General features: G+C 44.7%; 1 protein-coding gene across 3 annotated transcripts in view; it reads left to right on the plus strand.

Annotated features, from left to right (window-relative positions):
- n4bp3 (NEDD4 binding protein 3) overlaps positions 1-8,672 on the plus strand; it is a 152,653-nt gene extending 143,981 nt beyond the window's left edge. For all 3 annotated transcript variants that reach the window (XM_038795396.1, XM_038795395.1, XM_038795397.1), the window contains 2 exons: positions 2,293-3,111; positions 4,548-8,672. In XM_038795396.1, the coding sequence (XP_038651324.1) occupies positions 2,293-3,111; positions 4,548-5,183 (1,455 nt within the window). In that variant the 3' untranslated portion in view covers positions 5,184-8,672. The remainder of the gene's footprint in view (positions 1-2,292; positions 3,112-4,547) is intronic.
- Positions 8,673-12,941: the final 4,269 nt, after the last annotated feature.

Genomic DNA, 12,941 nt, shown 5'->3' on the forward strand with positions numbered 1-12,941 from the left:
GCTCCAAGCGGTTTGGATAAGGAATGCCCAACAAGTACTAAGACTGGGCAGCATGGTGGTACAGTGGTTAGCACGGCTGTCTCATGGCGCCGAGGTCCCAGGTTCGATCCTGGCTCTGGGTCACTGTCCATGTGGAGTTTGCACATTCTCCCCGTGTTTGTGTGGGTTTCGCCCCCACAACACAAAGCTGTGCAGGGTAGGCGGATTGGCCATGCTAAATTGCCCCTTAATTGGAAAAAATGAATTGGGTACTCTAAATTTATAAAAAAGAAAAGAGGAAAAAACCAAGCACTAAGACAGCATCATCTCTCGGCCAGAAAGTTTCATGAAACCAGAAGGGATGTGCTATAAGGTTTTGTTTATGTTAATAGAACTGATCCGACAAGAGGTGTATTAGCTACTAGCCCATGAATCTAACCAGCATAGTTCAGAAGTCACTGGCTGGGAATATCTATGAAATCCACTTCAATGCTTTTTAAGAATTTAGTGAGACTACCTGAGCATTCACAGCCATTGGAAACTGAGTCATTTACATTACGACGCCAGCTCTACTGCTACTTGAGGTGAAGGGAGGTGGGTGTGTTCACATGCAGCAACACACTTTCTCATTTTTCTCAGTATTGCTGCATCATTACTCTGGCAATCTCAGTTGGACCATGAGAATAGCGGATGTGAGAAATGGAAGTATTGCTTGAGTGCAGTGGCCAGTGTTCTTCTGAGGATGGGTGGCCTGATGATAAGTTTGTGTATGTAGCTGGTGACTATAATTGTGGGACATTTAATTGAAGTGCTTGTCAATTGCAGTGTCTGACTGGAATTATCCTAAAAAAAAACAAAAAATGTGTGCAGACCTCAAAACGTGGTGTGGAGGTAGGATTGGAATCAGTGCCCCAACTTAATTGCCTTTTCTCTTCTGCACGCCCAGTGTTCAGAAACTACATTTCTGTTTGTTTCTGAGGACACATATATTGTTTTAAATTCCTCTTTGGTAAGGCAAGTAAAGACACAGAAGTTGGGTTTAATGGGACAGCGCTGCATCAGACACAGTCCAGACAGAGCTGGTGGAAATAACACTCAAGTTGTAAAATGAATTTGGCTTAATCCCTGCACTTTGTAGAGAATCCCCTAAATTGAGAGCATGAATGGAGACTTTGGCCATGCACGATGATGTGCCATCAATGACTACGAGCCGAATGGTGAACTATTGAGGCTTCATTGTGCTAGATGCTAAGCCTCCTGCAGCTGGAACCAAGAATGGGGGCAGTGGAGGAGAGCCTGCTGGGTGGAGTCAGCAGGCTGGGATTTACTGTAATGACTGGAGTACAATGGCAGTACCGTAATACACGTAGTGTATGATCAGTGGTGTTTACCACACACGATGACCCTGGATTAGAGAATGTTACCATGAGGTGGTTGACACTGAGGGTTTTACCAACCACCTGATTTTTTCACTTCACACCTACCAAAATACAGAAGGAAATAAATCCTTCTCACGGACTAGTTCACAATGAGTACGCAGGCAGAATATTTTGGGCGAGACTTTTGCCATTGGGGCAGAAAGCTCGAATTAGGAAATTTCCCGAGTCGGCAGTCATGTGTCCCTTCTCTCCCCCCCCTTTCCAATATTTTCATTCCGGTGATGGGGGGTTGGGGTGGCAGCCATGTGTCTCCTCTTCCCTCCTCACCTCCCCCTCCCCACCCCTCCAATATTTTCATTCCGGTGGGGGGATGGTGTTGGGTCCATCAGCTCTGGAGGCAGTTCAGAGACAGGGGACTGTTGAGGTGGGCTGTTTAGAAGGCCTGCCTTTGTTCTCTGGGACTCTGTCAGTTGTGTTAAAGGCTTTTCGGCCCTCCAGCTCTCACCTGCCTCCCCCCAATACCACACCCCGTGATGCCCCTGCCCCATCCATGGTCTCCGTGCATCTTCCATGCCCACTTACCTATTATGCGTGTTGTATAGAACCAAACAGCCATATAATAACAATCGCAAGTCTTGAAACAAACGAGAAAAATAATCATTCAGAAATCTAGTGTGAAAAAAACTACTCTCGTAACATTACCTGCACCCTTACCCTGCGCTGACAGAAAATGGGGGTGTCAATCCCAGGATTGGCTCCAGCCTGCTGCCATTTTTAAAGGCCTATGGAGTAAACCCCATTCTGCAAAAATCTGGCCCTTTGTTTATTTGACCAATTTTACACACAGATCCTGTGAATTTCAAAGTAGCAAACAGTACCTTTCAATATATTTGCTTTTGACTTCTCTCCCACCCACCTTGTCTTTCCTTCACAGTCTCGGTCTCGATCCTCTGCCTTTAAGCCGGTGGTGCCAAAGAACTTCAGTTCAATGCAGAACCTGTATCCACAACAGAGCCAGGAGCTGTCTGACAGCACAGCCAGCCTCAATATCTTCAGCAAGATGGACCATTCATCAGTGAGGAATGGAAATGAAAAGCAGGATTACTTCAGGGCCGTCAGTCAAGAGGAAGATATGTCCGATTCAGGGAGGAACTCCATGACTAGTCTCCCGCCATGTGGGACAGGCTTGAAGCATCACGTGGGGCAGATAAGTGCTTCCATGGGTCAAATCAACCACATTGGGTCAAATTACCTTGATGGAGGATCCAAGGAGGTGGCAAACTCTGACAGCGGCCGATTTTCCTGTAAGAGTATGGCAGTCCTCAACCGGTTGAACCCCCTGGGCAATATGTCCCCCTCTTGTGAGCTTTCAAGGTCCATGGAGGACGTTGTCAGGGAACTGGAGGACCGGCTTCATGAGAAGGAGGTGGAGCTGAAACATGTGAGGAGAAACCTGGACGAAAGTGAGGATGCCATTGCTCAGGTGTTTGAGGATAAACAGAGGTTGTGGGAGAAGGAGATGGGCGAACTCAAGCGTATCTATGCCAGCAAGCTGCGTCAGGTGACCCAGCAAGCCCAGCGCTCCCAGCGGACTCTGCAGCTGCAGGTCTTCAAGGTGCAGCAGGAGAAGAGAAGGCTGCAGGCGGATTTTGACAAGTTACTGCAGGAGTGTGAACAGCTGAAAGGCCGATGCACATCTTACAGAGAGGAGCAAGATGACTTAACCCCAAGGCTAGAGGAGACTAAATGGGAGGTAGGAATTTCTTGTCATTTATTATTCATTTTTTATTTAGACATTCTATTGGATGGGTGCACGTTTTGGAGCAGCACCAAGAGGAGTGGGGCCTAAACATGCTGGCAGGCTGAGCTTCACAGAGATCCAGGCGCCCTTTCCAACCACCATCAACAGGTTTCTATTCCGGCACCCCGCCCCCAGGTGAGCGCGATACCCTGCATAGGTTTGCCTCAGGTCCCACCCCCTCAAGTTCTTACTCCTTTCAGGACCTGCCTCTTGGCAGTGCCAACCTGGCACCCTGGCAATCCCCTTCCCTGCCATGCCCCTGACCACCCTGGGGCTACAGTGTCCTCGGAGCCCTCATATATCCACCATGTCTGCTCTCCGGTTGTGGAGACCAGTAGTAATTGAATCATTTATCCACAGCAATATGATGCAAGAACTGGGGAGTGCGACTAATTAGATTGTCCTTTTGAATGAGAGGACGCAGATTCAGTGGGCCAACCGGCTGCCTTTCCTGCTCTATTATTCTGTGATTCATGTTTTTGTTAAACTACATGCAAGTACCATATCGGGTGCCTGAAGGCTACACATTACTGATCAGCAGGTGTCGGCGACATATGCTGGCCAAACTTGTGTTTTTGTTCCCCCTTCCCTCCCCCACCTCCCCACCACAACATATACGTGTTGTGCATGCCCAGGAAGATGTCCAGTTCAACACAGCAAACATTCTGATGTGCACACTTTCTGGAAAGTCGCACTGCATTTCAGTCAGATGTTTGACACCCTGATGTATTTGTAGTTTTGCACAGCCCATACTGCCAGGATCAAACTTGGAATATTTCTGCTCTCCATGAGGCTCAATACTACACCAGTGAGTAAGGTGTTGGCCCTACCCTCCATTAATTCCTCTGCCTCCTATTTCTTGAAATTCTACTTCATAAATCATCAGGAAGACAGACATTTCGATACTCTGTTAAGCATGCAGTTTCAATGTCTGTTTTGCCATTATACCGTGACTTCCCTCCCACTGATATCCATCATCGGGCGATGATCATTTCTACCTCATGGTTGAGTAAATTAGATCCTTTTTAAAATATCAGAGGCAATGGATCTAACTTGGTGAACTCTTCCAGAAAGGTGTAGTCACGGCTGTCGGTCAATTCCTGTCTGATTGGAGGTAGAAAAGTTAAACAAAAGAAAAGTGAAGCATATTCTGACGTTTGACTTTAATGGGAAAGAAGGAAAAACAGTCTTGAGGCTTCTGGTTGGTCAGTTCTACTGGCTTTAATTGGAGGTGAATTCGAGATCTCTCCTGTCTGATTGAAGGAAGGGATACTGAGCAATTGAGGTGACCTTTCATGCAAATACACGTTTAGTATAATCCAGTTCTTGGTGCTCTTAGCTTAAGGTGGCCAGAGCAAGCAATTTAATTGATATTTGTCTCATTGCAGGTTTGTCAAAAGGCTGGTGAGATTGCCATGTTGAAGCAGCAGCTGCAAGACTCACAAGCAGAGGTGGCGGAGAAATTAAATGAACTGTTCACCCTCAAAACGCTCCTCCGTGAGCTCCGAGTGGAGCTCTGTACCAAAGACGAACACCTGCTTCTGTTAAAAAACTCTCTGCAGGCACAATCCATCCAACTGGCTAAGAGCACCAATGCCCTGCAGCAACAGGAGGAAGCCATCTTGCTCCAAGAAGCCTCTCTGACGAGAGGTGGAGCTCCTGAAGAACTAAAGGCCTTCTTGAATGGGGAGACTGATGATCTGAAGGCTCGGGGCCTTCAGGAGGACAGTACCCAAGGTCTGGCCCTCCAGGTTGAGAGGCTCAAAGCAGAACTGTTGTTGGAGCGAAGACAGTGTGAGGCCCAGGCCGCCAGCTTTGAAATTGAGAGAAGCACCTGGCAGGATGAAAAGGAAAAGGTTATTCAGTATCAGAAACAACTGCAGTCCAGCTACTTGGAGATGTACCAAAGAAACCAGGCCCTGGAGCAAGAGGTTCAGGAGATTGCAGCCAAAATTGAACTAACAGATACTGATGTCAAGCAGAACCTACCATGGATAGAAAGAATCGAATCCTCTGAAATCTGACAACATCCATGCCCCGAATCTGTATCAGTCAGTGTTTGTCGATTCAGAACATTCATTTCAAAATATATAATTCTCTATATAGTTTTGGATATCTCATACCAACTACATTTCAGATAAGGGTGATGGTTGTAGCATTTGGGTGATAATGCAAACTTGGACTTAAAAATAGTGGGGATATAGTAATGGGTACTATCCATTTTCCAAAATGGAAACGGGTGTGAGGGAGGGACATGGCAAAGAGCAAAAAGAGCCGAGCAAACTTGGTTCCTTTTGATTTCCAAAGTTCATCTGTCCAGATAGATGACTGTATTTTTCTGAGGTTTAGAGAAGGCTGCACACAACTTATAGCTTAGGCAAGTCAATTATACGTTTAAACCCAGAACTCTTCAGATGTGAAATGATTGAAGGCCATTATTTTTATATATATTTATATATAAAAATTATATATGTTACCATCAATGCAGTGATAAATTAATGCAATTTCTCAAATCAGTAATTTGAGGCAGAATTTAGTTAGTTTCTTTTTCTGCAGGTATTCAAAGCCGCAGAAAGATTAGCATATTTTCTAAGTAGTGTTTTTGTTTCCAATGGTAACTTTTAGAGTATCTAATTATTTTTTTTTCCAATTAAGGGGCAATTTAGCGTGGGCAATCCACCTGACCTGCACATCTTTGGGTTGTGGGGGCGAAACCCACGCAAATACGGGGAGAATGTGCAAACTCCACACGGACAGTGACCCAGAGCCGGGATCGAACCTGGGACCTCGGGCGCCGTGAGGCAGCAGTGCTAACCACTGCGCCACCATGCTGCCCGGTGACAATGTTTAAACACTCCATGTACGCCAGTGAAAAGTATACAGATTGTGTTGGTGTTTAAATTTACAAGATTTCTCCCCGTTTTTCTGAGGTGGGATTCCATTTGTTGTATTCTATTCAGGTTTTGTTTTTGAAGGAATTATTATTTTTCACATGCAAGCCGTAAAAATACGTTTTGTTTCCTTTTGTAAGTAATTCTGTCCCCTCCTCCATTCTGTTTTGACAGAATAGAAACTTTAACCTGCTCAGGATTTAGTTCTGTAACCAGTGGTAGATCATGAGTAGACTGACATGCCTTTCCTCTCTTTTCACAACATCCTAATGAGCAATGTCTTGCCTTTGCCTGGTGCCTCACTGAGCCAGTCCCTTTACAGAGGGGAAGTTTCAGAAGGGTTCCCAACACACTTCACCCTGTTGGTACCAGCAACAATCTGGTCCTGCTTCCTCGTGCTAACCAGAATTACATTTATTAACCCGGTGATTGTTCAATACAGAGATTTGAGTTCTCCTTGTTTCTCAAAGCACGCAAAAATATTGTCCAATTGTGGGGCCAGGGCACTGTCTGGCTTACAAAACACTTGGGCACCTAAGTCAAATCACACAGTGGATGGGTGCCAACTTTTGTCTGCACCTTTGCCGATGATTGCAGCTATGGAGAGAGTGTCCACCCAAGGTGATGACATCCCCTAAGCTGGGCTATTGGGATGCCAGCGGGTAGGCTTAGCATATAAAATGGTTTTTGCACCCCTAAAGGTTTCAAATTGTTAGGAGATTGTTAAATCTCACTTTGTGCCTGGGGGCATCCCAGAGCTTCCATATGTCATGTATTAGCTGAAAATTGTTGAGTAGACATTTGATCACAACACGGTTACATAAACAGCATTAGCCTGTTGGAAGTTTTTGCAATTGATGGAGTGAGGATTGTTGACCAAATACCTAGAAAACTCCTTGTTCTTTTTTGAACATTTTAGTAGACCCTTGATACCCTTATACGTATATGAATGGGCGAATGTAGCCTTGCTTTAACATCTCATCCAAAAGACGACACTTCTTTCAATGTTTGCACATGCTCTCAGCTTGGCATTGAAATGCCATTGTAGATTGAGTGTTCAATGACCTGGAGTGGGACTTGAATATCTAACTTCTGAGTGATTCTAACTGAGTCAAGCTGACGCCAGGCATTAACAGTAAAATCTGAAGACCAGTAAATAAAATATACGTGCTCACAAACTTAAAATTTGCAAATAGTTTGGCCTCTGTGACCTTCAGCAGAATTAAATGTTCCATCTCATGGTTCCACAATGTTCTTTTTTGTATGATCTGGGGCCCTCCCATGTGAGAAATCAGAAACTCCTTGCTGGCTGAACAAAGGTTCGCTGCTGTACATTAATCAGTTGTGCCAGCTTCCGTGCTCAGTGCGGGGGTCTGGGAGGCTACAGCAGGTCAGCATAAACTGAGACGTAACCTTCTGTCGTCTCAGTGCTCTTTACAAGTTCACACCCTGTGCTGTTAAATTGAACTCATCAATTACTATCCATTTTATGAGCAAGGCAACTTAAAGTAATTTCCCCTTGCCAGTAATATCTTGTGTCTTTCTCTCGACCTTTGCTTTCCTAGTCTACATCCTTATCCACTCCATTGTGGCTCTTTGCAGTGTTGCCGCCTCTTTTTTTTAAATCCCAAAGACTTGAAAATTGAATTCAGACAACTTGCAAAATCACTCACTTGAGTGTTGAATAATTGCCAAAGAAGCATCTAGTCCAGGTTGTTGTCCGTGTTGTTCACCTCTGTAAGTGTGGAGACTGGGATGCTATTGTAACGGCCCCCTGGGCTAGTGTGCAATCAATTCCAACCCCACTTGACCCAGAGTGGCAACACAGTTGAAAGTAACTCTTAATTTTAAAATATATCTGAAGTCCTTAGTCTTGGGCTGTCTAATAACTGAATTTTAAACGCAATTAACTTTATTGTTAACAGTGACTATAATTAAAGAGGCAACAAATAAAACTGGTTAACTATTATCTAATTTGTAGCACCCCCTGTTTAATGATCCCACCCTCTACACACACACAAGACAAACAAACACAGGGGAAGGAGGGGTATAAAAAAATACTAAAAGTAAAAGAATAAGTCTTTGTTTCAGGTGGACATCTTCCAATTAGATTCTTCCTTCAGTCTAGGCCTAGAGTTGGATGGTACCTTTGCCTTCAATCTGGAATGGTTTTCACTGTAGATTCATCAGGGTCTGGGAGACTTCTGCCTTAAGACAGTAGTCAGCAAAGCAGAGAGAGGGTCCAGTGGTTTCTCTGTAAATTCACAATAACAGCAGGCAGCCGGCATTTGAGAGAAAGTGCGAGAGAGAGAGAGAGCAATGCCGCTTTTCCTTTCGGAGTCCAGAATCTTTCTGCTGAGTCCCCTGAAAGAACCCCACCTGGCAGGACCAAATCGCTGTCTGTTGCAGGGCAGAATACTGACCCAGGCAAATCCACTGACCACCAACCAACTAACCGAACTAAATCTCGCGTGCACAATATCTGGGTTCTCCTGTTCAAAATCTATAACCTCATAGCACAAGTGTACAATTTTGCATCTTTTGAGTTCCTCACTTTCCCATCTCGATTTAAAGGTATGCCTCCATTGAAGATCCGTGAACCAAAGATGATGATGACAAAAATAAACAATAGGAAATAAGGGAATCAACAGGAAGGGCCATTACACTATGCTGTGGTGTACAGCGAGCTCGGTCCCTCTCCCCAACAAAAAATACATTCTTGCATGATTTTGATGAGAACAAATTAGAATAAAATGATTTGACATGTTGCATTTTCACAAGATTTGCTTTCCTATAAATCATGTGAGAGGATTGTCAGTATAAATGTGATTTCTATCAATTGCCCCATCCCACCCCCTTTCAATAATTAATACTAGGAAGGTTTTGGGTAATATGTAGTTCTAAATAGCCAATGTCTTCAAAATATTGGAGTATAGGAGAAGTGGGTGGCTTCAGTTCATTTGATGCATTGTGTTTTAAAGCTGGGGTAAGGGTTCCCAGGCCATGAGGGGTTCAAATAAAAATGAGTGTCTTCAGCAGCAAAGTAAAAGCCCAGAAGTCAAAATCTAATGCTAAATTTGTCAGTCAAAATGCAGATTCAGACTGGCGTAGTGTCAGGCTAAAATGGGATATTCAGCTGGAGTAGAGGAAATTTTATTCTGCATCTCACACATGCTTTCTTTAAATCAGCACCAAGGTTCCTTCCTTTGAATATGAGTATCATCAGAAAAATATGTCAATTTAAAATATTGGAACTGAGTGTTCCCTTTCAGATTCATTCTTGGCTTGTGTGTGCTTTCATGGTTTTACCACAATCTCAGAAACACCTTTTGACCCTGGTGCTTTTCTGTCCTACCCATTTCTATATGGAGCAGCTACACCAGTTATTTGACAGGATTACATAGAATTACAGCCAGAAGCAGGCCATTCGGCCCAACTGCTCTGGTTATGTTTCACCGAAGCCACCTCCCACCCAGCACAAATCCTCCTGCTTTCATTATATTTACTTTAAAATACAATGATTTTGTAGCATTGAGCACCACTTCAGGCACTGATGTGGTTAAACATACTGCCAAAAACCCTACCCTGTTCACTAGTTAGACTGGGGGGGACAGAGGAGAGGAAGCGGTTGCCTGAGCTGATTTAATCTGTCCCCTGATTCCATGCTCAAACTATCGAGAGCCTTGCAGCAGCCTGGCTGGTTAGTGGAATGTTAGGTTTTGCTAAATTCATGGTCATTTTGTTTCCCTTAATGATGGTTTCATGGATTTGGTTACTTGACCCTGTGGGTGCTTCTTGCATTTGGTTTACTGTCTCAGACTGTACACAAGTTGATGGGCTTGAGAGAATTGTTTTAGAATGAACTGATTTCTAGCATGCTGATTTGACCTGTATTTTCACACACTTGCTTTCCTGTCAATCGTGTTAGTATTGGTGCTCGCTGGCCTTGACCAATCTGTTCAGCACACACTTTTGTAAACCTTGCATTTACTTATGAAGGGCTCTGAATACTTATCCAATTCCTATTTGATACCAGCAGTGCTGGACATTCGTACAACTATAAAGGTAAAAGAGTCCCAGATGACCGAAAGCTGCTTTCCCCTTTGACTGGCAGTGATTTAACCTAAGGCTCACCACGCCTCAGGTGAGGGGCAAGATTGAGAAAGCGGGATCTTCATGAATAACCTCAGCCAGTATGGGAATTGAACCCGCACTGTTGGCCTCGCTCTGCGTCACAATCCAGCTGTCCAGCCAACTAAGCGGAAGGCCATTTGGCCCATCATGCCTGTGACAGCTCGGGGTGGCATGGTGGCACAGTGGTTAGCACTGCTGCATCACGGCGGCGAGGTCCCAGGTGCGATCCTGGCTGTGGGTCACTGTGTGGAGTTTGCACATTCTCCCCATGTGTGCGTGGGTTTCGCTCCCACAACCCAAAAATGTGCAGGGTAGGTGGATTGGCCACGCTAAATTGCCCCGTAATTGGAAAAAATGAATTGGGTATTCTAAATTTATATTTAAAAAAATTATGCCTGTGACAGCTCTGAAAGAGCAAATTAGTCTCACACGCCTATAGATATTTCCTCTCCAAGCATATATCAAATTCTCATGAAAGTTACATTGAAGCTGATTCCATCACCCTTCATGGAGTGCACTCCAAATCATTAGCGGGATTCTCCGCCGGCGGGATTTTCCGTTTTGCTGGCGCCCGGGGGTTTTCCGATGGCGTGGAGCAGCCCCGCAATGGGAAACCCCATTAACCGGCCTTAACAGAGAATCCCGCCGGCAGGTCAGGGCAGAAATGTAGCGGGGCGGAGAATCCAGCCCCATATGTAGCTGGGTTTTTTTAAAGTAACCATTTTCTCTGGGTATTTTGATGATTATCTTAAAAGTTGATTGTTATTGTTGTATTGACATAGCTGTGTAAATTCTCCATTCCCACCTGCCCTAAGGAGGCCCCAGGGGCTGCTTCCTTCAACTGTTATAAAGTTCTTCTTGTGAAGTAAATATATGGGAGTTGTGTGATTTTAATCTAACATTGGTCAGGAAACACTAGCAGACTGAACCTGCTCCTCTTCTAATAGTTCTGTGCAATCTTCTACATTCACCTGAACTGGAAAATAGAGCATTGATTTAAAATTCCATCTGAAATGGTACCTTTGCTAATGGGGTAGTCCAGCAGTACTGTCAACCTAGATTATATGATCATGTCCTGGACTGTGTCTTGGACCCACAATCTTCTAACTTGAGGGAATGATCCTGCTAAATTTAAATTGATCCCCCGCCTTCTTAGCTGTGTATTAACAAGGCTGCGGCATGGATTTGGGAGTGCAGTGCAGTCCTTGAATTGTACATCTTCAAAGGCTGTGTTGGGGCCGATTAGCTGGTGAAGATGTTCTCTTAAGAGAGAGGAATGTCTTACTTTCTTGGGATCCCTCAATGTCCTGATTTTAAATCTTTCAAGCCTTTTGCCTCTCCTGTTGACAAGTTCCTCTTTTTACGAGATGGCGTTTGGGTAAATGGTGTGTGGACTGTGGCACAATGAGCGGTACAGTGGCACAGTGGTTAGCACTGCTGCTTCACAGCGCCAGGGACCCAGGTTCGATTCTGACCTTGGGTGACTGTGGAGTTTACAGGTTCCCTCTGTGTCTGCGTGGGTTTCCTCGTTCTGGTTTCCTCCCACAGTCCAAAGATGTGCAGGTGAAATTAGGGGGATAACCTCAGCCAGTATGGGAATTGAACCCGCACTGTTGGCCTCGCTCTGCGTCACAAACTAGCTATCCAGCCAACTAAACTGAAGGCCATTTGGCCCATCATGCCTGTGACAGCTCGGGGTGGCATGGTGGCACAGTGGTTAGCACTGCTGTCTCACGGCAGCGAGGTCCCAGGTGCGATCCTGGCTCTGGGTCACTGTATGGAGTTTGCACATTTTCCCTGTGTGTGCGTGGGTTTCGCTCCCACAACCCAAAAATGTGCTGGGTAGGTGGATTGGCCACGCTAAATTGTTCTAAATAAAGGTGTGGGAGTGGGCTTAGAGTGCTCTTTCAAAGGGTTGATGCAGATTCAATGGGTTGAATGTCCTCCTGCACTCTTAGGAATTCTATGGTAATTCCAGATGTTAGCAATTATAGCAATCCCATCCGAATTCATAAGCTACACAACCTCTGGGTGTGTGTATGTTTGTTTTTTCTTCTCTCGGTAACTACGCGCCATCAGGTTAGGATTTCAAGTGCAGTCTCCCCTTGCGAACGCAGATCACTGTTTCAAATCAGCTTCTGAGCCCCTTCCACAGTCAGAAGGAACTGGGCAACACCAGCTCAGAGCTGCTTTTTGTACAGTTGGAGAGACTGTGGTTCCCCTCATTGTTCCCCTTCCCTGCCCCCAGATTGGCTGTCTCACTGCATGGTGTGTGAGTGCTCAAATAAAAAATAATGACCAGACCAGCCCAAGATGGATGAATCAGGAACCATGTCCATGTGATCTCCTTGAACTGGCATCTGTGCTACAAAACACTAGCTCCATCTCGTGAGAAAGATATTTCCTACATTGTCTCGTTATCTGTCTCCATCCACCACCCACCACCTACTCCCATCACCAGGTAGCTGTACCTATTTCTGCTGTTGCTCTCTTGGTTAATTTTAGAATTCTTTTTTTAAATCAACGTTTGTTGTGGAAACTTGAATTAGATATCCAGAAAATGATAAGCTTAACATTGTTTGCTTAGTGGCTACGACCATATGTATTAAATTTGCTGTTTACTGATCGTCTATGACTAGGTCTCCTATTGGATCTAAATAAAAAATATTTCAAATAAAGATTGACTTACATTAATGGGCTCTGTTTGTTTGGGATGATTATTACATGTTCATTTTTTTTAAATGCTTTTTTTCCAAT

Source organism: Scyliorhinus canicula, chromosome 4, assembly GCF_902713615.1.
Source record: "Scyliorhinus canicula chromosome 4, sScyCan1.1, whole genome shotgun sequence".
Lineage (NCBI taxonomy): Eukaryota > Metazoa > Chordata > Chondrichthyes > Carcharhiniformes > Scyliorhinidae > Scyliorhinus > Scyliorhinus canicula.